The 24774-nt window shown below is 49.9% G+C and overlaps 4 protein-coding genes across 8 annotated transcripts; 1 reads left to right on the forward strand and 3 right to left on the reverse strand.

Moving 5' to 3' along the window:
* Positions 1-7405, reverse strand: noc3l (NOC3-like DNA replication regulator). Of its 2 annotated transcripts, none has more exons than XM_040014062.1 (21): positions 7001-7405; positions 5350-5554; positions 5141-5261; positions 4881-5035; positions 4728-4799; positions 4480-4610; positions 4243-4404; positions 4051-4144; positions 3792-3967; positions 3594-3722; positions 3372-3503; positions 2685-2765; positions 2500-2600; positions 2333-2405; positions 2168-2231; positions 1655-1726; positions 1391-1572; positions 888-1016; positions 690-787; positions 468-552; positions 1-383 (listed from the first exon to the last, which is right to left on the reverse strand). In XM_040014062.1, the coding sequence occupies exons 1-21, from the start codon at positions 7007-7009 to the stop codon at positions 252-254; spliced, it is 2403 nt and encodes an 800-aa protein (XP_039869996.1). In that variant the 5' UTR covers positions 7010-7405; the 3' UTR covers positions 1-251. The 2 variants fall into 2 exon arrangements, with proteins under 2 accessions (XP_039869996.1, XP_039869995.1); XM_040014061.1 differs by having other exon boundaries at positions 5141-5262; positions 5345-5554; positions 7001-7404.
* A 1394-nt stretch (positions 7406-8799) lies between these two features.
* Positions 8800-12086, reverse strand: si:ch211-207i20.2 (uncharacterized protein LOC568537 homolog). The gene is made up of 5 exons (XM_040014086.1): positions 11146-12086; positions 10496-10655; positions 10360-10418; positions 10188-10284; positions 8800-10115 (listed from the first exon to the last, which is right to left on the reverse strand). The coding sequence occupies exons 1-5, from the start codon at positions 11293-11295 to the stop codon at positions 9091-9093; spliced, it is 1491 nt and encodes a 496-aa protein (XP_039870020.1). The 5' UTR covers positions 11296-12086; the 3' UTR covers positions 8800-9090.
* A 108-nt stretch (positions 12087-12194) lies between these two features.
* On the reverse strand, positions 12195-15782 carry nudt13 (nudix (nucleoside diphosphate linked moiety X)-type motif 13). Of its 4 annotated transcripts, none has more exons than XM_040014110.1 (9): positions 15659-15782; positions 14109-14218; positions 13889-14031; positions 13698-13805; positions 13506-13609; positions 13235-13360; positions 13061-13172; positions 12777-12931; positions 12195-12662 (listed from the first exon to the last, which is right to left on the reverse strand). In XM_040014110.1, exons 2-9 carry the CDS (start codon positions 14189-14191, stop codon positions 12468-12470), a joined length of 1026 nt encoding a protein of 341 aa, XP_039870044.1. In that variant the 5' UTR covers positions 14192-14218; positions 15659-15782; the 3' UTR covers positions 12195-12467. The 4 variants fall into 4 exon arrangements, with proteins under 4 accessions (XP_039870044.1, XP_039870041.1, XP_039870042.1 ...); XM_040014107.1 differs by having other exon boundaries at positions 13506-13612; XM_040014108.1 differs by having other exon boundaries at positions 13506-13612; positions 15481-15750.
* A 1799-nt stretch (positions 15783-17581) lies between these two features.
* Positions 17582-23611, forward strand: rpp30 (ribonuclease P/MRP 30 subunit). The gene is made up of 11 exons (XM_040014114.1): positions 17582-17720; positions 19724-19782; positions 19952-20074; positions 20360-20431; positions 20809-20898; positions 20981-21097; positions 21181-21210; positions 21284-21321; positions 22517-22596; positions 22675-22749; positions 23362-23611. Exons 1-11 carry the CDS (start codon positions 17639-17641, stop codon positions 23397-23399), a joined length of 804 nt encoding a protein of 267 aa, XP_039870048.1. The 5' UTR covers positions 17582-17638; the 3' UTR covers positions 23400-23611.
* The last annotated feature ends 1163 nt before the right edge of the window (positions 23612-24774 follow it).

Raw genomic sequence — 24774 nt, forward strand, 5'->3', positions numbered from 1 at the left:
AAGAGTTTTTCTGGTCTTTATTTTTAATATCTGACATTTAAACAGCACAGTCATGGCACTCAAACTGGGCACTCCGCATCGACTCACCGGGTTGCCCAACATCACAACTCTTCACATCAACATGATGAAAACAGTCCAACTCCACCCTGAAGACACTTTGGGCTTTTATTTTGAAGGTCTGCCTATCAGGTTGCAGCTGTACTTCCTCTCCTGATGGCCATAAAATGTTTTATTTTATGTGTGTGTGTGTGTCAGTGCTGGGTGGTTTTGTGTGTGTGCGCTGCAGTAAAGTCCAGCTGTGTGTCCTCGGCGGCGGTCAGGGCGCACTCGAGTCTTCTCTGCAACTCGGCGTCAAGCAGCGTCGCTCCGACCACAAAATGATCCTGACACAAAGCAAAGCGATAGTCGGTCATCAATCAGTCACATGACTCACTAAACTTTAAAATATTTTAGTTTGACTTTCAAACCTTCTTCTTGAGGCTTGGTGATGCTACAGGGGGGTTAAAGGTCATATCTTTGATGCTGTAGTCGTCAAACAGCTCCACAGATGACCTGCAGGGGGCAACGTTCACACTTCAGAAAAACTAAACTTTTAAAGGAGCAGTACACCGTTTTCACTGATCCTCACACAGGCCGAGCTTTCTGATTAAACACAGGTGATGTGTGTGTGTGTGTGTGTGTGTGTGTACCTGCGACTCAGCTCCACACTGAGCGCTGCTGAGCCTTCAGAGGGAGCGCCCTGACTCAGGTGGACTGCAAACCACCGCACGACCGGGTGGTAATGTCTCTGAAAGAGCACAAACACCGCGCAGCTACATTCAGAAACACGTGGGGCCATGTGTGCACCTGCATACCTGTGTGTGTGTGTCTGCAGTGTGTGTGTGTACCTGCAGTGTGTGTAGCTCCCACAGTGCTGTGTTCTGAGCGTTGCAGTGTTCAGGTTCGTCGAGCTCCGGCAGGTAGAACCCACTGCCCTGAATCTCGTTGTCCAGCAGGAAGTCACACTTTGGGAAGGACTGAGAAAGACACACACACACACACACACACACACACACACACACACACACACACACACACACACGTTAAACTTCTACCTGTACAACTACTTGAATTACTGAGCAGCTGTTAGGTAACCGCACCTCTTTTCAAGTGACTGAATCAGAATTTTATATAGCAACAAATCACGACAGTCACGTCGAGGTGCTTCATGCTGTAACGTAAAGAGCGTAGGAGCGTCCACTAACACAAAGAAAACCCCTGAAATCATGATCGATGAGTAAGCACTCTGCCGACAGTGGGACTGGGGCGGGGAGGAGTTCTGCTCAGGGAGGGTCGGCAGTTGGGGACGAGGGGAGGAAGACAGGATGTCAACACACACGTTCAGACTCACATGCATCGTGGCTCGGTTGGCGGCAAGAATTCCCACGCTGGCGTTGGGCATTACGTGCAGACTGATCGTGCTCAGCCTTTTGACAAACGCCATCGCCCTCTGTAGGGTCACCTGCTTCCTGCGGCGGGTCAGCATTGCGTCCAGACACCGCAGTACAATGATGGCGTCATCATTGGGCGCCCCTGAGGGATTCAAAGCGTGGCTGTTAAAACAATCATGTGACGTGTGACGTCATACTGCTGGTTCAAAGTGAGGCTAACTGACCTGCGTGGAGCCTGGGCAGCAGTTTATATAACTGGGAGTAAAAGTTGAGCGGGTCGATGTTCAGGACGTCACCTGATACACAAACAAACTTTATTGATCCAGGAAACTCAACAGGAAGTGACATCATATGCAGGAAACACACCTGACTTTTCAAAGAGTTTTAAAAATAATTTATTGGTCTATCTCAGTGAGAATAAACTGTAGCCAGTGCTATTGCTGAGCACATGTGCCTCTGTGAGCCTAACACGAACACATATGTTTGTCTATGTCACTGGGAGGGGACCCTTACATATTCCCAGGACTACAATCCAAGTCTGAACCTTTAAAACAACTCGTTATTGCAGCTTATTTAAATAAACATCCCAGTGTTTCCCACAAATGTCTCGACATTGATACACAAAGAAGGTCCTGACTTGTGATCATATAACAAAAATATTTAAAATGGCCTCAAAGGTCTTTATCAGACTAAGGTCTTCACAAGTCAGATATACGAGCACACACACAGAGTCTGACCTTGTCCTGACAGGATGGTGAAGACGGTCTGGATGCAGTGCAGCGTCTCCTTATTGGACAAATCCTGCAGGTATAAATAAAGAAACAAAAATAAATAAAGAACTATTTGTGACACCAAACTAGCAGGTGACTCTGCAGGGGGCGGGGTCAAATATGAACACTTACTCCTGCTTGGATGAGGTCCTGCAGCACGTTGAGCAGGTCATCAAAGAACTCCAGGTTGATGAGGTGAGCAAAACTGACAGGAAATGACATCATATTCAGCACTATAGTAGTACTACAGATTGTGTGTGTGTGTGTGTGTGTGTGTGTGTGTGTGTGTGTGCGCGTACTTGGCGAGCCCCTCCAGAACTGCAGGGAGAAGAACTGATTTCTGAGCCTTCTTCAAAATCCTGAAGTAAATGAGGAAGACGATGTTCAGCGTCTCTGTGTGCTGGAGAGGAAGAGCAGAGGGGTGAGGAGGAGGAGGAGGAGTGTCCTTCCTCTCACCGTACACGCTCGTGACCTTTCAACTCACCAGCTTGATCTTCTTGTCTTTGCTCTCTGAGGCTTCGGCTTCCAGCAGCTCCTTCTCCAGCTTCTCCTCAGCCTTCTTCCACTACACACACACACACACACACACACACACACACACACACACACAGGTTGGTGTCTCTCACTGCCCCCTGCTGGACGGACTGAGAAATCCCTGAGCATCAGCTCATCACAGAGGAAGTTGTTAATGCTTCTTATATTAATTCTCATAGACTTCAGTGAATTCGCACGAGCATGTAGAAACATTTTACTCTGACTCACATGTTCTTCTCGTGTTTTTGTTACTTTGCTAATATTTCCTCAGGTTATTGTAAGAATTGTTTTTTATATTTTGCCCCAGTAACATTAACTTTTCATTGATACATTCTCTTATTCTCACATTATTATGTTTGGAGTTTATTTTAAATTAAAAATATCTTTTACACGTTTCGCCCATATTTGGATCCTTTGTTTACCTTGTGATCGTGAGCAGATCATCTCTTTGTGCTGATGTTTCTGGCACAAACGTTTGAACGAACACGTGTTCCTGTTTCTAAAGCCTGAGTTTCTCTCACTGTTCGTCTGCTGCTGCAGCTCCAGCCCTTAAAATGAACGAGGCCTCGTTAACGGCGCTGTCGGGGGCGGAGCCGACCGCTGAAACAACCAATAAGGACTCGGTGCGAGGGTTTACCTTCCTCTGCATCCTCGACAGGTTCTTCTTCCTCTCCTTGTTGGTCATGAACTTCTTCTTTGGTGCCGCAGCCTCGATGTCCTTCTTCATCTCCACCTCTTTAATCCTCAGACTCAGCAGCGTCCGCAGCAGCTGGAGGGGGCGGAGTTAACAGCGTCTGATTAATAATTTATCAACAGTCTTCTCGGGGTGGGCGTGGCCTGGATACGTTTCGTTCGTTACCTCGGGTCGGACGTTGTAGTTCAGGCTCTTCACGAGGCCGGAGATAACTCGCACCGTGGCCAGCGAGGCCCCGCCCGCTCTGTCCTGCTGGAAGAGCTTCCTGAACGCGTCACAGCACACGCCGGACACCTGAAACACAAAGAGCACGTGAAGGCGTCGCACAATGCTGGGCTGGGCTGCGGCGCCCATGAGACTCACCTTCTTGGTGGAGTCGTTCATCAGCGGCGCCAGGACGACCACAATGTTGTTGTGGAAGTTGAAGTGAGGCAGAGCGACGAGCAGCTCGCACAGGCAGCGGACGGCGACCTCGGCCAGCCCGCCGTACGCCTGCAGCGCCACCGCCTGACTGCGCTTCTTCTTCTTCTGCTTCCAGTCTGTGGGCGGAGATGAGCGGTCAGGGCGCCGTGAGGTGTGCGGGTGTCAGTGTGTGGCTGTTGCTACGGTGACGGTGGAGTACCTTTGACAGTCTGCTCCAGGTCCTCCAGGTAGAACTTGTACTGACTCACCAAACCCTCCTCGAACTCTCGGAGCACCTGCGTCTCCTTCTTCACCTGGAAGACGGCGAGCGGCAGAAGCAGCAGGTTAAAACGTGGCGACTGTGGCGACCTGCCGCCAGGCGCTTCCTCTACAAACAAACTCACAAACGCACCTTAGCGGTCTTCTCCGCCGAGGTCAGAGGTCGGATCCTGTAGGTGGGGGCGATGTCTTTGAAGACCTCCATCAAAGAAACCATCACCAGCTTTCTGACCGTCACCGCCACGCTGGGGTCGGCCTCCATCAGCATCCCCCGCAGCTCCTTCACGCGCTTTATCTGTCACACACGACGTCGCGTTAAACACACACATACACGCCACGAGCCTGATCCCAGAGCGGCGCCCGGCCTTACGCTGCCGATGGGGTCCGACACGATGGCCGACGCCAGGCCGGCGATGGTCAGCTTCCTCTCGTTAAGCTTCTGATTCCTGAGCCGCTCTCTCTGCGCCGGCGTCATCTCCTGGCAGCTCGGTGGCTCCGCCTCTGCAAGGAGGACACGTGACAGATGAGAGGACGCCTCAGCCTCGTCACGGAGGCGTTTACCCCGCCGTGCCTGCGGAGTTTAATTCTTATTCCAAAAGTTCTGATCGCTTTTCATACCTGTGTCGACGTCATCAGGCTCCTCCTCCTGCTCCTCCCCCTGCTCCTCCTCCTCCGGCTGCTTCTCCACCACTGAAAGAACAGAGGGAGACGTTTCGACACAGCCGCACAGAACCAATCAGATCGATCAGGGATCAACGCAGCACGCCGTACCCCTCTCGACGCTCTGTGGGATCACGCCCGTCTTGTCTTTGATCGGCAGCAGGTGGATCACTTCCTTTTCCTCCGTCCTCGCCATCTTCCTGGGAACCTTCTCGTAGCTGCGAGCTACGTCCGATTTCCGCTTCTTCCCGCCATGCACCGGCCCGCTGGGACGCCCCGCCGCACCACACAAACGCACCTCAGTCACTGCGCATCACACCTGCTTCTGTATCTAAATATGGTTTGTGTGTGTGTGTGTGTGTTGGAGTTACCATGACGACAGGTCCCTGGTGATGAAGGACGCCTGGCGAGCCATGGCGGTCATCTGCTGCAGGTCTTCCTGCTCCATCATGTCTGTGGGTAGGCTCTCCAGAAACTCCTCCTCCTCCTCCTCTGTACGAGCAGGAGCAGGGTCAGACAGTTCTGGTCTCTGATTGGTTTACAGCAGACGTTAGTAATCACGTGATCGTTTGCCGCTCACCTGGTCTCTTCCTGTACGTCTCCAGGGGGCGGGGCGTTTCGCCGACGGCGCCCTTCACCGCCTGCCTCAGCCTTTTCTGCTCCTTGCGCTGCTTCTTGGCGACGTTCTGCTGCTTCAGCTGGCGGTTCTTCAGCTTGTTCTCCAGCTTCACGCCGCTCGTCTTCAGCAGGCGGCGAAACGTCGGCCGCCGCTTCTTCGAGCGAGGCTGCGGAGCGTCAGAGGAAAGAAGGAGAGGTGTTCAGCAATGATGTCACGGTCCATGCAGGCTCTGGCTTGGATCCTGTGAACACCTGACGCCGTGTGACCGACTCTAAACCGACCAATCAGAGACAAACTCAGCGTCGAGCTGCTGATTTACTGGACTCACTGTGGGCGTGGCGCTCAGACGCTCTGCCGCCTCAATACTACCTCGCACTACACGGTACTACCTCAGTCCCAGGTACTTAAATTTAATAATCGAAATTTTAATCATATACGTAATAATTTAAATATGAATGTTGCAAAAACTTATTTTTACTCAGTGATCATCTCTCATATGGACTACTGTTTGACGTCCTGGTCACTTGCTTGTCCAACAACACTTAAAACTATTGAAAACATTTATAAAAGACGTTTAAAACTACTTGACAAAAACCGACTTCCCACCACCACTGTCATGTGTTAAAAAACATAAATTACTGAACTTCAATAACTTAGTGAAACTTAAAAGAGTGAGTATAATATATAACGTCTTACACTCCCTTGCTCCACCACCACTAAAGCAGTTCATTAGGCATAAAGAAAGCTCAGACAGGACCACTCGAGCTACAATCCGAGGAGACGTGTTTATACCCCACAGACGGACAGCATTTGGGCAGAACGTCCTTTCTGTCCAGGGTGGCCATCTGTGGAACAGTCTTCCTCAGCCCATTAGAGAATGCTCGACACTCAGTTTGTTTAAGGCAAAGGTTAAAAACTGGTTATGGACAAATCAAGTGTGTGATCATGTATGAGTTGTATAGTTTTAATGTTTTATTTGGGAACAGAATGGTGTGCATGTGTGAGTTTGGTGATGGAGTTTTTATTATGAATGAATGATGAATTTTTATGAATTATTATGTCTATTTTTTATGTTTAAGGACAACAGATGGAAATTAGCCTTTGGCTACAATCTGGCATGTTTACATTCATGTAATTTTTTTTTACATTTATGTTCATTAACATGCACTGTCCTAAATAAAATAAATAAATACTACACAGTACTACCTCACACTGCCTGGTACTACAGGACACTACATGTGATACGTAGCTGGGTGGATGATGAGGTGTGTTTCTTTCCTGAGTGGGACACAGAGTGGCTGACTCGGGGCAGACCATCAGACACTGAGTCCTTCCACGTGACCGTTTGTGATGTTGTCAAGCGTAAAGCAGCAGCGGGCTCTGATGGAGGCGCCATCACCGTGTGTGCTCGGACCACACTCCGTTCAATGCGCCGTTATTTTGGGGCTCTGGTATCCCTCTGAACACCCGGGAGCTGTTTTAAAATAAGTCTGACTCTAAAATCGTGGGTTTTCTGTGGACTCGGGCTGTGAGGACACAGACGCTTTGAGCATGTTTGTTCTCTCAGACCAGACTCCGTTCATTAAACGGCGGATTTAAGCCTCTCACTCACCGGGCCCATGGCTGCAGGACGTTCCGGTGTCTCCGATGTGTCAGGCCGGACTACAGTCGTTCCCGCTCGGTCACTTTGGTTCGGAGTGTCGGAGTGTTTTGGTGCCGAGATGCGGGTTGCCTCCACACGTTGCTCTCCAAAAACCCGGAAACAGAAAAGTAACCGCCCTTCTGTGACGAGAGGACAGCGCCCCCCGCGGCCGGAGGACAGGACCAGTTTTTTCTGCTGGACTGGAGCGCGCCTCAGACGGCCCACGGCTCTCCGTGAGGCCTCCACGGGGAGATTTACCGATGTTGCTTCAAACAGACTCAAGAGAAAAAGTGTGTGTATGTAATCTGATTATTTTCCCTCGGATTCAGACTCCCTGAGGTCCTGCCATGCTTTCTGGACGTGTTCTCTATGCACCTTCCAGGACCTTGAAACGTTCTTGAGGACCTGAGGTGGAGTAGTTCATGTGACACGGAACACGTGATGACTGCGCATTCAGTAGACTAACAGCTGGAGGGTTTTGTCATTGTCCATATTTTAAGGGAGTTTTCTTTACGATGGGAAAATGTTTTGTTTCTTTAAGTTCCCCAAGAAGAATGATAAATGTTTTTTTATGATAAATACTTTTAGCTAAATTTCTTATCCATAAATGTAAGTTTACTAACAAAACACCATATTTCTGTCATTATTTTAAGGATGTGGAAATATACATACAATCAATATCAGACTCCACCAACAAAAAGGCTCAAAACAATATGTGTATGTGAATTTTTGCGTGTATTCTTATAATTGTTACTTTTTTCTATTTACCCCTGGCTTTGTGTGTTCATTTTGTTGTTTTGTATACTTCATCTGTTCGTATGTTGTATACTCATTGTTTGTTAAATAAAGTTAAAAAAAACAAACAGCTGGAGGATGACCCTTCACCTGCTCCGCAGGCTGACACCTGAAGTTTACTAAAATACACTTTGTGAATGACCAGAAACGGATCAAAGATCAGACTCCTGCTGTGGGCGTGAAACTGACCTGGGTGCAGTTTCTCTGCCCCCGGGTTCACGTGGCGCTCAGCTGGCCATCACATAAAGGGGCGGGGCCACCAACAGCTGACCAATCACATTGATTATTGTACCAACAGCTGACTTTATAAAGGAGGGCTAACCTGACATCAGACACACACTTGGTGGATCAGGGAGCTGTGGATGTGTGAAACAGCTGCTGTGCTAATAAAGTTTGAGTGTTTGAAGGCGTGCTGGTGTGAGGGACCAGCCTGATCACCTGCGATTCACAGGACGGCGGCGTTCTGTGCGGCGCTCGCTGACATCACACCCAAACCACCTTCTGTGACCGTGCCCCCACCTTTTAAAGTATTAACATTTATTTTGGCCAGAGGGGCCGATGGCGCGATATGGCAGCCTGGCTTCTGTCAGTCTGCCCCAGGGCAGCTGTGGCTACAACTGTAGCTGCCTCCACCAGTGTGCGAATGTGAGAGTGAATGAATAGTGGCATTGTAAAGCGCTTTGGGTGTCTAGAAAAGCGCTATATAAATCCAATCCATTATTATTATTATTATTATTTTTCTCATTAACTTTTTATACTTTATTCTGGATGGGCCTCAGGAATGTGCTGACAGGTGTGCTGCACCTGCTGATGAAACAGGAAGCTGCAGTCACTCACCTCGTGCTCCTCAGATTGATCACCAACACTTTTTATTGATTATTATTATTATTATTATTATTTTTATTATTATTCATGGATCTGTCCTGCAGGATGTTTGTCTTCTTACGTCACTTTATAAAAATGATAAACAAACATTTCAGAACAAAAATAAACGTTTTCTTTTATTTTGAAAGGTCACTTCATGTCATCAAAACCTTTTCAAATCAAAGTTCACGTCTGAGTATTATCAGTGTTCACAGTGACCTCAGTGATGACGTCATGCGTAAGCCGAAGCGGCGCGCCGTCCCATTAAGGCAGCAGGTGGACAGGTGTGCTCCTGCACAGGTGTCTGCGGTCCATCTCTCTGAAACCATCGACTCAGATTGCAACCAATCAGAGTGTAAGGAACAGCCAGAGTCTGTTTGCCAAATCAGAGGCCCCGCCCTTCAGGCGTAGCCGCACTTGTGCAGCTTCAGGTTGCGCTGGTCGGCGTAGCGTTTGCCGCAGCGGTCGCAGATGTACTGCTTCCCACCGGCGTGCAGGTGGCGCTTGTGCGTGCGCAGGTGGCTGCCCTGGCTGAAGCTCTTGCCGCAGACGTCGCAGGCATACGGCTTCTCGCCCGTGTGCACGCGTGTGTGCAGCTTCAGGCTGTTGCTGTTGTTGAACTTCTTGTCGCAGGCACCGCACGCAAACGGCTTCTCGCCGGAGTGCGTGCGCCCGTGCGAGATCAGGCTGCTCTGCTGGCTGAACGTCTTCCCGCACTGGCGGCAGCAGAAGGGCCGCTCGCCCGTGTGCGTGCGGCGGTGGATCTTGAGGTTCACAGCCTGCCGGAAGCTTTTCCCGCAGAGGTCGCAGGCGAAGGGGCGGGCGCCGCTGTGTGTGCGCTGGTGGTTCCTGAGGTTGACGGCGTGCCGGAAAGCTTTGTGGCACTGCTCACACCTGAACGGCTTCTGGCCGCTATGGATCAGCTGGTGCGTGCGCAGCGTGACGGCGCGCGTGAATCCCTTCCCGCATGCCTTGCACACGAAGATCTTGGCGCCTGCGTGCGTCCGCTTGTGGCGCTGCAGGTTCTGCGGCAGATTGAAGCGGCGGCCGCACTGGTCGCAGGCGTGCGGCTTCTCGCCCGTGTGCACGACGGCGTGCGCTTTCAGTTGGCCCTGCTTGGAGAAGCGTTTGCCGCACTGCGGGCACTCGAAGGGCCGCTCGCCCGTGTGCGTGCGCATGTGGCTCTGCATGCCCTGCCGCTGGCGGAAGGCGCGGCCGCACACGCTGCACAAAAATGGCTTTTCTCCCGTGTGCACACGCAGGTGTGTATTGAGGTTGCTTTGAGATGAGAAGGACTTCCCGCACGCCGTGCATGTGAAGTACTTCCAGGTGACGCTCTCCAGCACGAAGCCCGCCGGGCTCGTCACCGTCGATGGGGACAACAGCCGCTCCGACTCGTCCGGTGGGGCCGCCTCCACCTCGGCTCCTGAGAGAATAAGCACAGCTGATCAGACCATCACACATGCGGGCGTACTTCCTGTCGCGGTCGAGCACTCACTCTCTGCGATTGCGCCCAGGTTGATGTTCCCGTGCTCGTCCTTAATGGTGACCGCCAGCACCAGCGGCGTCTCCTGCTCCTCCTCCTTCGAACTGGTCTGCAGGGACACATATACATACACTCAGTCACGGTCAGTGAACGCAGCACAGGTGAGCCAGAGCAGCAGGCTTACCTTAGGGGGCGTGGCTGAGTCACCGCCCTGCTGCCGGAGTCCGTACGAGTGCTCGAGCTCTGCCACAAACATAACACAGTGAGGGTGATGTCACTGAGGCTCGGGGGTGGAGTTTTTGGGCGGGGCCAATACTTACCTATATGGGCGTTGCTGAGCACGTTGAGTACGCTCGTCTGCAGTCGCCGGGCGCCGCGGCCCGACGGCGGCTCCGCCGTCAGCCCGACTTCATCCAGCAGGTTGAGGATCTTCCCCAGAGCCTCGTTCCCCAGAGTCTCCATGATGGAGGCGAACAGCACCTGAGGTCAGAGGTCACACACAGTCACCATGACAACGGTCAAAACTATACAACCACCACCAGCTACAGTCTGGGCCACCAGTCACACCACCACACCAGTTAGTCTGGGCCACCAGTCACACCAACACACCAGTTAGACTGGGTCACCAGTCTCACCATCACACCAGTTAGCCTGGGCCACCAGTCACACCAACACACCAGTTAGACTGGGTCACCAGTCACACCAACACACCAGTTAGTCTGGGTCACCAGTCACACCAACACACCAGTTAGACTGGGTCACCAGTCACACCAACACACCAGTTAGTCTGGGCCACCAGTTTCACCATCACACCAGTTAGCCTGGGCCACCAGTCACACCAACACACCAGTTAGTCAGGGCCACCAGTTTCACCATCACACCAGTTAGACTGGGTCACCAGTTACATCGCCACACCAGCTACACTGGGCCACCAGTTACACCGCCACACCAGGCAGTCCCCGCTCCTCACCATCCTCTCGCGGCTCTCCGTCCTCTCTCTGGCCAGCACAGTAGGCTCCTCTCCGGCCTCCACCAGCTTCTTCAGCTCCGCCACTGCAGCGTGGACGAGGGACTCCATGACGGCGGCCAGCTGTGTGTGCAGGCCGGCGGAGAAGCTCATCCTGCGGGCTGACAGGCCGCGGAGCCCTGCCGACCATCAGCGGGACCTCGGGCCGCTCTCAGCGGTTACTCAGAGGACAGAGGGCCCGGAGGAAAGAACCGAGAGTTTAGTCTGATCCGACCCACAGACCCGAACTACACGGGGGGTTGCACCAAGAGCTGCTCTGGCTTCCGGTTCAAACAGGAAGCAGCTTCCGTTTCTAACTGTGATCCGGACAGCGCTCACGGATGTCTGACTGTCGTTCCGCCTGTTTCTGGGCTGGATCAGGTTACACGTTACGGTTTGTGCCTCCAACGAGTAGCTAAATATTTATTTTTTCATCTAAAAATCAAACAAATAAACACTTTCAATAAAAAACGTTTTGCTCTATTTCCATTTACAGCCATCCAATCAGAAACATGATGGATAAACAGAAATCTGTGGTGTACAGAGAAGACCATGTTTAGCTCTCAGCAGTGCTGCCACTCTGGGTCAAAGCTGCACGCAGGGCGGTCGGTCTCATTTATTTATCGTCCTGATACGAATCTCACAAACCAGACTGACTCATTTATCCTGGGAGCTTCCTCACACTCTGAGGACGAGCAGAGCAAACCTGTCATCACAAACTGCTTTATCCTGAGTGAGCCCGGAGGACAGATACCACAGAAGAAGAGTGATCAATCACGCCCCTCCAGTGTTTCACAGGAAATACCAAAATAAAAGCTGAGCAGAAGCAGGGCAGTGAAAATGTTTCTCTTCCACCCGAGTTCATGTCTGTCCTGCGAGCCCTCAGGTAAACCTGGACAGGTGAGCCACCGCGGCCTCGAATGCCCCTCGGACAGCTAGTTTGTTAAATCGGACGTTTGATGAGTGAACGCTGGTGTTTGCTGATTCTTTCTCAGACAAAAGAAACCGAGCACTAGCTTTTTTCCATTCTGGGATTTTTATTGAAAATTAAAACCAGTTTGGAGGAAACATCAGCAGGTCAGAGTCCACGAGCTGCTTCCTGTCGTGACTGACTGAATGTTTTTCACATTAAAAGTTTCTTTCAATAAGGTCACAGGTTAGATCTGTGAAGGAGGCTAAAATCAGAGAATCTGAATGGACTTCTGAACTGTGAGATCTCAGGAGCGGAGGTGAAACATCCGTGTTTCAGGTGTGATCTGATGACTCCGACTGCAGCTCCGCCTCCATCACTCTCCGCCCTCACTCTGCCGCTGCTGCTCCACCCACTCCCTGATGAGGCGGTTGGCGAGGGCGTGTTTCGGAGGAAGCCAGATGATGGGGGGGTCGCCTCTCCTGGGCGGAGCTTTCACCTGGAGGGCGCGGGTGATTTCGTCCATGGTGAACCAGCGAGCATCTTCCAGCTCTGAGTTGTCCACGCTCAGCTGCACAGGAAACGAGAGCAGGTCACATGACACTACATCATTGAGTACGAGGAGCTCCGAGCTCACTTCTCCTCGTCCTGATTACACAACCTCAATAATCACCTGTGAGCTCACCTGAGTGTGGGCGGGGCTAACCAAGGCGTGGCAGCCCAGCATGAAGGAGCTGTGCGGGAACGGCCAGTGCTGCGAGGAGCTGTAGGAGATGCTCTGGATCTCCAGACCCACCTCCTCCGCCACCTCCCTGCAGAGCGCTTCCTCCAGAGTCTCACCTGGGACCACACACACGCACACACACACACACAGACACGCACACAGGTGAGTTCTACAAACACACACACACAGGTGAGTTCTACACACACACAAACACACACACACACACACACACGGGTGAGTCTGACCCATGTCACAGAAGCCGGCCAGCGCGCTGTAGAGTCCACGTGGGAAGGATGGCTGGCGGCCCAGCAGACACCGACTCCCATCAGACACCAGAGCGACCGCCACCGCAGACATCTGTAGACACAAACAGTCAGACCCGGCTCGGTTCTGGTTCAGTTCTGCACCGAGGACGTTACCTTCGGGTAGTAGACGGTGGAGCTGCTGCTGCAGAACCTCTGGCTGCCTGCTCGGTTTCGTTGAGTCGGCTGGCCCGAAGCGCCGCAGAACCTGCTGGTCTGATGCCAACGCAGCAGCGCCTGACCCTGCAGGGTCAGGACACACAGACTACTGTGTGACTCTTCTACTGGGGCGGTATCAGTATCGGTTTGGTGGGACTGTGCTGAAACGTTCCTGATTTGGTACCAGAACCGAACAGGTGGGTATCAGAGGTCAGCTGCAGTCACTCACCTTGGACACTAGAGACGCCTCAGCTGCGGGCAGCAGAAAGAAGGCCTTCCTCAGATCGATGAAGGTCCCCTGAGAGGCTTCCTCCACCGCCGCCTGGTCCAGTTCTCCTGAACAGAGACCAGAACCTCCAGAGTCAGGAACATGGCGCTGGCGAGCTCAAAATGCAGGGATCTGGATTTCAATCGTTCTCACCGACATCCAGACAGAACTGAGCCTGGTTCTGCTCAGAACAGCCAATCAGAACTGCCTCCTTCAGCTGCGACCCGTCTGAACCGAGCCTCTGTAGGACCAACTGCACATCTGGAACACGAAAAAGCGTCTCAGCAGGAATGTCACCGGACTGTCAGGTCCTCAGCGCTGCTCGCTCGGTCTCGGTTCTGTACCTGAGCAGGTGAAAGCTGCTGGGCTGAAGGTTCTGGCGTCGGGGCGTCGCAGCAGAGGAGACAAGCGGTGGAAGAGGAAGATGGAGCCATCCTTCAGCGCCGCCGCGCACGCCTCGTCGTCCTCCTTCAGCCTGCTCACATACCTGAAAGGACAGATCAGCTGATCAGCCCATCGATCGACCGACTGATCGATCAGTAATCGAGCAAAATAACGAGTTACCTCATCCTGGACACGAAGCTGGAGCAGCAGCGGCTCGGCTGCGTTTTCAGGCCTGAGAGGAGGAGCCTCAGAGGTCTCAGCATGGCTCTGATGTGGGCGGGGTCTCCTACCTGCAGACAGGTGACAGCAGATGACCTCCACACCTGATTCTCTGAAGGACAAACGCTCAGGTACGGCGTCTGTGGTCTGACACCAGAGAGTCTGACAGTGTGGACCTGTGACTGACGACCTCAGAGAAGAGGAGACCTTTGACCTCTGACCTTTGACTTTTGAAACAACTCTTTGTCAACAGTTACACAAAGATAGAGGGGAAAATATTACTGCACGTGTTCACAGACGCACAGCATCAGAGTTCAGTCTTCACAGAAACATGTGGATGTGCCGCCGTTTCATAAGCAGTCAGACCCTGGAGGTCAACATCTGTGGACCTCGTTTTCTTTCTCCTAGTTAGCATGAATCCCATCTTTGCCTGACCAATGAGAAAGCTGGAAAGGCTGCTGTGCTGCTGTATTTGGGAGGGGAATATGAGCACTCTCAGCACCGCTGCTGGAGTGATGTAGCTGGGACATCCACCCCACTAATGTAGCAGGGTGGACCCATGGACCACACCCCCCACTGCAGAGCCACTACGTTTCTGCAGCGGAGGCTTGCACACGAACCTCCAGCTGCCTCTCGGAGAACCTGCTGCTAAAAGCACCACCTGGACTGCAGAGGACCGAGTAACGAAGCTTTGTTGCAGTGGTGGAAGAGCAGGAAAAACAGTTTCCTGGAAAAACAAATTTCCCAGAGTCCACTGTTCCCTCCTGTAGCAGATATAGAGACAAAAGATTCTCATTCAAGTTTTCCTGATTTCCCACTGAGTTAACGACTTCAAGGGATTTCCCTCGACACCCACTGGCTCCAAAAAAGACTAAAAGCTTAACAGAATCTCATCATGAACACTGAACTGTTAATGCGAGCACCGCTGCGGTGCTACTGCTGCACGATGGTCCGATGATGAAGCCCACAGGTGATGTTGCTGACCTTATCACTGCTGTTACAGTGACACTCGTCGCTTTGACTCATGAGTATATTCCTGGGTTAATTCGTTCTCTGCCATGTTTCTGGTCTGTGTCCAGCTCAACAGTGAACTGTTAACTCAAACTCCTCATTCTACACAACCCAGTGAAATAAACTTATCTTACCTTTAACCAATGAACAACCACAGGGTGTAAACTTCTGAACTACAGCCCAAACAAACTCACTCACACTCCCAGCATGCAGTGCAGGAAGGAGAGGAGCATTTTGCTTTAATGTCAGTTGCCTTGGAAACAAATGTACTGTGTTATTCAGAATAACAGGCGGAGTGAGATCAAAGGTTAGACCCACTCACCCAATAACCAACCAGCTGCTGTAAAAGCTGCTGATCACGGCCTGGACTCTGCTGGAGCCAATCACCACGTGATCTGCCCTTTAACTCCACCCACAGCAGTGGGAGCCTCCACCTTGAAACCTGCAGTAACCGTCTGCAGTTACACACACAGTTCTTGTATTAAAGCTGCAGCTCTGACCTTAAATCGGCCACTTTTTGAACGGAGTCTGGTGTGAGTCTCTTTCTTTCCCGTGGAGCTGCTGACGCTACAGCTTCTTCTTCTGCATATATTTTCATGTTGCTGACGACAATAACAGCAAGCAAACTACCGCCCCCTGCAGGAAAAACACCGCACTTACAGGAATTATAATTATATTATGATTCATGCATGTAATTTATCGCTTATGATCAGTTATGATATAACTAAAATGTAAATGTATTTAAAAATAAAACTGTGTGTAAAGTATAATATTATATTAATTAGACGATAGAAAACATTAATGTGATATAATGAACATAATTGGGATATGATGTCACTGTTTGCTGCGTCATTATTTGAATGTTATTATTGTACTGGGGCCAGTGTGGTTACTGTGGACAAGCGTGGCTCTGACAGGGCTGAACATCCATCAGTAACTGTCTGTTTAAACTTTATTTCCAGTGTTTCACAGTTTGAATAAATAAAGGTTTCATATTCAATTTTCACTTCAGACAATAGTGATGTGTCGGTCGCGAACGAAACGGCTCTTAGAGCCGACTCTTTGAAGTGACCGACGCGACTGGCTCCTTATCGCGAGCCGTGGGTTTTTCTCTCTCTCTCTCTCTCTCTCTCCCCCCCCCCCCCCTCTCTCTCTCTCTCTCTCACTTTTTCCGCTTCACTCTGCACGCGAGCCTTGTGCTTTGCGCTGAGCAGAGGGGGGAGGGGCGATAGTTACACTCGCAGTAGCACAGGAACAGAGCGGGAGGGACAGAGAGAGAGAGAGAGCCAGGGACAACAACGTCACATTAGAAAGGTATAGTAATCATCCACAACTATTTTCAGTTGCAGATGATAAAGGATTCAGAAAGTTTATTCATGCAGTGAATCCTATGTATGCAATTCCAAGCAGGAAAACACTCTCCCAAAAAACAATCCCAGGCCTGTATGACAGAGAATGTGCATCTTCTTTTTGTTTTCTTATTTTAATTTATATTTAATTGTGTTGTGGTTTGCAGTGTTTTGTGTTGTTTCACTTTAAATTTGTTTAAAAGGAAAAAGCTGAAAATTTAAATAGTTAAAAGTTGAAATGTACATATTTGGTTTTTGTATTATATGATTTATTTATTACATTTTATGTGGAGTGAATAAATGAAAGTATATTTACGGTGGCACATACAGACAAAACACATACAAACTCCAAAACATGTAAAATCACAACAGATGTGCTCCAGGATGCTAGGGGGCAGTGTTGAGCTTTTGTTACCTACTGGCTACACAAGCCAGGAAGTACCAACGACCGGATTTGGTGTGAAGTAGCAGGTAAATGAACATTTTTTAAAAAATTATTATTATTATTATTATTAATTATTATTACATACCCAAACAATACACATATGCTTTCAATTGTGTAATTTAAGTGATCTAGGTAGCTCTGTTTTGGAAGTTCAGTTAACGCTAGAAATGTGTTTTGGAGCTTGTACGTGCTTTGTCTCTAGGGGCCACCGTAAATATACTTTTATTTATTCACTCCTTTATTCACTGCTTGAATAAACTTTCTGAATCCTTTATCATCTGCAACTGAAAATAATTGTGGATGATTACTATACCTTTCTAATGTGACGATGTTGTCTCTTGTTGTTGTCCTTGGCTCTCTTTCTCCCTCCCGCTTTGTCTCTAGGGGCCACCCTATATATTTATATATAAACATAAATAAATAAAACCACGTTTTTTTAACATTAGTAATTCCTTTTGTGCATATTTTTATATTGTTGATGATAATAAATTAATTAAAGCAACAAAACAACCCAAAGAGCCCACTGGGAGCCGAAAGACCCAGTTCTCTAAAAAGATCCTGAATTCCCATCACTATCAGTGCGGTAAAAACGACTTTAATGCTACTTCCGGCTGTGACGTGAGGACTGCTGTTCCCAGCAGTCTTTGCGGCTGCGCACACGTGGTGGAACGGCGGACGGAGGCATCATGGCTGTGTTTATGGACCTGAACGTGTCGTTTCTCCCGGACAGGAGCGACCTGCGCAGCGTCGTGGAGACGGCGGCTCACCGTGAGTGTCCGCGGCCGCAGACAACGCTCTGTGCGCCGGCCTGCCGCTGCTCAGCCGCGGGAACATAACGCTCCTGTCTCCGGGACCAGCGGCTTTTAAAAATGACTGTTTTTTGAATGGAGTCTGGTGGAAAAGGGCAGGGAAGAAGTTTTCCATCAGACTCCATTAAAAAAAAACAGTCATTTTAAGGTTTCTCCGCGGTTTGCAGAAATGTAAACTAAAGTCTGTACCCTCTATTCCCGAGAGACTGATGATTTTAATTATGTGGTCGCAGTTGTTCCGAGTCAGAGCCGTAACACACTGAACTAAGTAACATAATACAGCTTAGAACAAACAGCTCCATAATCAGTTACACACAGTAAATGTATAAGTGTTAACACTGAGCAACTCTTGTCCTGCGGACTTCGTTCCTCTGTGTGTGCAGATAGTGAGGCTGTAACTATCACAGTGTGTTAGATGCAGGTGCGTTATGGATAATCTCAGTCTCTCACTGAGCGTGCTCCTGTGATTGCCCAGCATGTCATGGTGTGGGTGGGAGGTATTGTCCAGTATTGTCTTTATCTTGGACAACATCCACCTCTCAGACACCACCCTGAGGGAGACCAGCTCCCTCCCCACAACATTACTGGCCTTGTGATCAGTTTATTGAGTCTGTCGGCTTCTGCAACCCTCAACCTGCTGGCCCAGCGTGCAACAGCACAGAGGATGCACTGACCACAACAGACTCGTAGAAAATCCTGAGCGTTGTCTGGCAGATGTTGAAGGACCTCAGAGACGACTCTGGCCCTGCCTGTAGAGGGCAGTGCTGTTTTTAACCCAGTCCAGTTTATTATCTATGTGCACTCTGAGTTATTTCTAGTCCTCCACAACGTCCTCACGCTGGATTGAAACAGGGGTCACAGGTTTCCTGGTCCTCCTAAAGTCCACAATCGGTTCTTTGGTCTTTGCCACGTTGAGCTGCAGATGATTCTGTGTGACGTCACAAAGGAGTCGACCACAGCCCGGTACTCTGACTCATCACCCTCACTGATGCATCCAACCACCGCAGAGTCATCAGAAACCCTACTGATGATGGAGGTCTGTGTGCAGTGGCTGAAGTCTGTGGTGTAGAGGGTGGAGGGGAGAGGACGGTCCCCTGTGGTGCCCCTGTGGTGCTGATCACCTTGTCAGACACGCTATGTGGAAGACGCACATATTGTGGTCTTCCTGTAACAACAGGTAACAACAATCCAGGACACCAGCGAATCCACCTGCATCGCTGTTAGCTGATCTCGGCCTGATGGTGCTCGCTGGCTGGTCCAGCAGACCTGGCTGAGTGGAGTCTTCTCGTTTGTCTCTGAACCTGGTTGTGAGTGAAAGTGACAGGTGGGGAAGGGGTGTGGCTGTGGACTGCAGGCTGACTACAGGTAAGGCTGTAGGGGGAGGAGTTTTACCTGCAGTGTAAATCTGGTGAACAACACATTCACTCCTTACCTCTGCCCTCACCCTCCTCTGCTCTCTCATGTCCTCATCCTCACTGATCTCATCTCTCAGTAACACCTGAACCAGTCTCACCTCCTCTCTGATGCCCTCCTCCTGTCACTGAGGAGGGTTTGATGTCTTCAGCCTCTCACGGTCACTTTATTATTAGTGAAACGTCCTGTCAGTCAAGTTTCAATGATCAGCTTTACACCCAAAACAACAAACAACAGCCAAACCAGACTCCATTCAAAAATCTGCAATTTTTAACGGTTTTACGAGTTTACTTGAAACAAAATGAAAAAGATTTAACGCAGAAATCTGACTCAGCATCAAGTAAGCCAAGGTGCAGATGTAATCTGTGAGCAGCGTTTACACCAGACTCCATTCAAAAAACAGGCCGTTTTAGAGGTTCCTCTTGCTGTGAGTGTGTCCGTGACATTTATGCAGCTGTCAGTGATTATCAGCCGCCTCCTGCTCAGATGCGTTGCATCGCACGGTGAAAACCTTCCAGCCCTCACACATGTGTTTCTGTCCTCCTGCAGTCGGGTTCTCCACCATCGCCCTCAACTACGTATTTGAGCCCACAGCCAAGAAGAAACAGGTGAGTGCACCTGCTGCGCTGCGTTCAGGAACAGCACAGAAACCGTGGAATTAATATTCAGGTTGAGCCTGTCTGATTAGCAATCAATAAATAAAACATCTGTGGCTAGTTTTTAACAAAAAGCATCCGTAGCTTCAGATGTTTATTTTGTGTCACTTCCTTCCTGCAGGAGATCCCCACCCCGACTCCGATCAACGAACTGATCGATCAGCTGCCCGTGGTGCAGGGTCGATCTCGTCCAATCAGAGTGCTGAACAGGCTGACGGTGGTGATGTCAGACGCGAGTCACTTTGTGAGTTCTGTAAACTCCGACCTTTCATAAACCTGTAAACTCATCGATCACGTCTTCATAATCAATCTGTAAGGCAGGGTGCTGAGGGGGCGGGGCCTGTGTCAGCTGTAAAGTACATTTTAAATATCTGGATTACAGGATTACTCGAGTGGTTAGAGGCAACCGTGGTTTCTGCTAAAGTTGAATTAAAGAGATTCCAGATTACATCAGCCGTGTCCATGGTTACAGGATGATAATCTGAAGGGTGACAACCTGATTCATGGTTTGGTGTGTGTGTGTTTTCAGAGGCCGAACGCTCCGGAGTACCGTCGCTTCGACCTGCTCGCTGTCCAGCCAACCTCAGAGAAACTTTTCCACGTGAGCTTCACTGACACGCAAACACTGTGCTGTGTTCACTGACTGCAGGACTTTCTGCTTCATCAGCTTTATTTGCACACTTTTAAAATAAATCTGGCTTTTCGTGCTGCACCTGAACACTGCGTAAAAATAACACTGCTGTGTGGTAACACACACACACACACACACACACACACACACACACACACACACACACACACACACACACAATATACACACATCAGCACCATGATTGGATGCTCAGTTCCAAAACCTCTCATATGCATGTAATGTAACCCTGTGTGTGTGTGTGTGTGTGTGTGTGTGTGTGTGTGTGTGTGTGTGTGTGTGTGTGTGTGTGTGTGTGTGTGTGTGTGTGTGTGTGTGTGTGTGTGCAGGCAGCCTGCATGGTTTATGACATCGACATCATCTGTGTGCCGATGACGGAGAAACTTCCTTTCTTCTTCAAGAGAGCGCCGATCAACGGGGTGACCGAGCATCGTGACCCAGATTATTACTGCGACCGTCACGTGACTGTTTATTAATGTGTGTGTTTGTGTGTGTGTGTAGGCCATAGACAGAGGTGTGGTGTTCGAGGTGTCGTACTCTGCAGCCATCAGAGACTCCACCATGAGGCGCTACACCATCGCCAACGCCGTCAGTCTGATGGAGAGCTGCAAAGGAAAGGTGGCGCTGTTTCTCCAATGCTTCCTGTACCAACGACTCGACTTCCTGTCACGTGACTAAATTGTGTTTGTGTTTTTTCTCAGAGTGTGATTCTGTCCAGTGCAGCTCAGAAGGTCAGTGATCGGTGACTGTATTGATCGCTGATTGATTGGTGGCCGTGCTCAGTACGCTTATTTTTGTTTGCAGGCTCTCGAGCTCAGAGGACCGTATGATGTCACCAACCTGTATCCTTCATCAGTACTACTGCGTGTGTTACTGCAGTACTACTGCGTGTGTTACTGCGTGTGTTACTGCAGTACTACTGCGTGTGTTACTGCGTGTGTTACTGCAGTACTACTGCGTGTGTTACTGCAGTACTACTGCGTGTGTTACTGCGTGTGTTACTGCAGTAGTACTGCGTGTGTTACTGCAGTAGTACTGCGTGTGTTACTGCAGTACTACTGCGTGTGTTACTGCAGTACTACTGCGTGTGTTACTGCGTGTGTTACTGCAGTACTACTGCGTGTGTTACTGCAGTAGTACTGCGTGTGTTACTGCGTGTGTTACTGCAGTAGTACTGCGTGTGTTACTGCGTGTGTTACTGCAGTAGTACTGCGTGTGTTACTGCGTGTGTTACTGCAGTACTACTGCGTGTGTTACTGCAGTAGTACTGCGTGTGTTACTGCATGTGTTACTGCAGTACTACTGCGTGTGTTACTGCATGTGTTACTGCAGTACTACTGCGTGTGTTACTGCGTGTGTGTGTTACTGCGTGTGTTACTGCAGTACTACTGCGTGTGTTACTGCATGTGTTACTGCAGTAGTACTGCGCGTGTTACAGCGTGTGTTACAGCGTGTGTTACTGCGTGTGTTACTGCAGTACTACTGCGTGTGTTACTGCGTGTGTTACTGCAGTACTACTGCGTGTGTTACTGCAGTAGTACTGCGCGTGTTACAGCGTGTGTTACTGCGCGTGTTACAGCGTGTGTTACTGCAGTACTACTGCGTGTGTTACTGCAGTACTACTGCGTGTGTTACTGCGTGTGTTACTGCAGTACTACTGCGTGTGTTACTGCGTGTGTTACTGCAGTACTACTGCGTGTGTTACTGCAGTACTACTGCGTGTGTTACTGTACTGCAGTACTACTGCGTGTGTTACTGCAGTACTACTGCGTGTGTTACTGCAGTACTACTGCGCGTGTTACTGCGCGTGTTACAGCGTGTGTTACAGCGCGTGTTACTGCGTGTGTTACTGCAGTAGTACTGCGCGTGTTACTGCAGTAGTACTGCGTGTGTTACTGCAGTAGTACTGCGCGTGTTACAGCGTGTGTTACAGCGTGTGTTACTGCAGTACTACTGCGTGTGTTACTGCAGTACTACTGCGTGTGTTACTGCGCGTGTTACTGCGTGTGGTGTTGTGGTCCTGATGCTCCTCCTCAGAGCTCTGCTGTTCGGTTTGTCAGACGGAGACGCCAAAGAAGCCGTCTCGTCCACCTGCAGAGCCGCTCTGCTGCACGCAGGTGAGCACCCGGTGCTGCACCTGCACCTGTGAGCGAGCACGAACCCTCTCAGGAAACACTTTGTTTGTTTGTGGTCAGAAACCAGGAGGACAGCCAGCGGAATCATCTACACCACGAGGAGCCAGCAGGAGGCGCCACAGGGCTCAGTAGACGGTAGGTTTAAGTCCGGTTATCTTTACAGATGTTACAGATGTTTGTGCTCTGTGGCGATTGAGCTGCGGTGGAATAAAGTGATGATGAGCGAGTCAAACACACCTCTTGAAACTGGCTGATATCAGACATGTCCATGTGCTGGACGTCCGTCCTGAATGTCACCTGGATGTTCGGGTTTATTGAAACATTTCTTCCTGAAGAAGTGACCTGAGCCGGCTGCAGCGGGACTCACGGTCAGGAATACTCATTTCCCTCACAGACGGTCGTCTCTAAGCCCGTGTGACTGAAGCTTCAGTCCAACACTGACGGATGGCCGAACGTCATGTGATCAATGGCCACGTCTGCACAACCTCAATAACAGCATCAGAGGAAATGACCCCGGCCCTGAGATGGTCACTCTTGGAAACAGACGTTTTGGTCAGAAAGGAGGACATGTCCAGGATGTGTTCTCTGGATGGCAACTTCTGAATGTTCCAGCGTGTAGCAACATAACCGGAACCCAGAGTGGGGTCCTGTGTACCACCGAGTGGGCTTCGGAGTACTGATTGTAAGCTGTGTCATCAGTGCTGAAGATAAACAGGTAACTGACCAGGTGTGTTTCTACCCGAACAGGTGAAACTCCAGCAGCCAAGAGAGCCAAACCAATGTGACCGCGAGAACGACCGACATCGGAGGAGGAGGGGACTGTCAGTTGTGTAGGGGGCGTGGCCGATAGCAGTGGAGGGTGGGGCATACAGTGGAGGAGGGCGGGCCAACTCTGGTTTCTTCTCCTGCCCTTTTTTTCAAATTGTTGATGTTTTTTTTTGTTTCTGCTGACAGTTTAAAGCAAATTCTGAGTTTAATAAACAGTTTGAAGAATTCACATTTGTCTCTGTGCAGCAGGGCCTCTGCTTCCATCCTCTGTGCTCCCCAACAATTCAAACAAAAAGTCCATTTATATGCAGATGAAACTGGTTTTTATTTACAATCATATGGAAATTTGGACTGTGCAGCTCTGTGAGGACCAAACTGTGACTCAGCAGCTTGTAGAAGCTCCATTCGTCTCATCGAGGTTTGCAGCGTTCATTCATGCACGGCTCTCTGAGCTCTGACTGGACCGTAGCAGCAGCTCTGTTCTTTTCTTTTGGGTCATCGTCCTGTTGATGACCCGGTTTGGTCCAAGCGTCAGCTGTGGGACAGACAGCCTCCGAATGTAGAATGCTTTGGTGGGCAGAGGAGTTCACGCTGCTCTCGGATCATCATCCACCGTGCTGATGGCTCGTGTGAGGGGTTCGAACCCTGCTGTGCATTAAGGACAAACGGGTCCAGTCCCAGCTCCTTAGACTATGGACGAGGTTTGTTCCAAAACACTTTCCAAACCCAGGTTTGCATGTTAGACGGAAGACCCTTTCTCCTGCGTTTCCTCCAAACAAGCCTTACATGTTTAGTCTTTTTCTAACTGTAGTTTCATGAACTTTAAGTCTTTTCCCTGTAAAGACATTTAGGAAAAGATGACAGTAGATGTCTTTCTGAAAGCGCTGTAACTAAGTTTAAGAGTATAATCCACCCACTGTTATCATCTTCAATGCCCTGTACCAACACAGAGCAGCTATCTGAACGCTACTCCAACAGAGGTCAATCATCTTGTTAATAATTTCACCTCCTCACTACGTACGACTCTGGATACTGTAGCTCCTGTGGAAACTAAGGTCTCTAATCAGAAGTACCTGACTCCGTGGTATAATTCTCAAACACGTAGCCTAAAGCAGATGACTCGTAAGCTGGAGAGGAAATGGCGTGTCACAAATTTAGAGGATCATCATTTAGCCTGGAGAAATAGTTTGCTGCTTTATAAGAAAGCCCTCCGCAAAGCCAGAACATCTTACTATTCATCACTGATTGAAGAAAATAAGAACAACCCCAGGTTTCTCTTCAGCTCTGTAGCCAGGCTGACAGTCAGAGCTCTTTAAACATACGATGTTCAGCTGAGATCTAGAGCATCAACACTTCTCCAGCACGATGAAGGTCAAAGGTCGTTGACCATTA

Source organism: Simochromis diagramma, unplaced genomic scaffold, assembly GCF_900408965.1.
Source record: "Simochromis diagramma unplaced genomic scaffold, fSimDia1.1 OVJJ01000669.1, whole genome shotgun sequence".
Lineage (NCBI taxonomy): Eukaryota > Metazoa > Chordata > Actinopteri > Cichliformes > Cichlidae > Simochromis > Simochromis diagramma.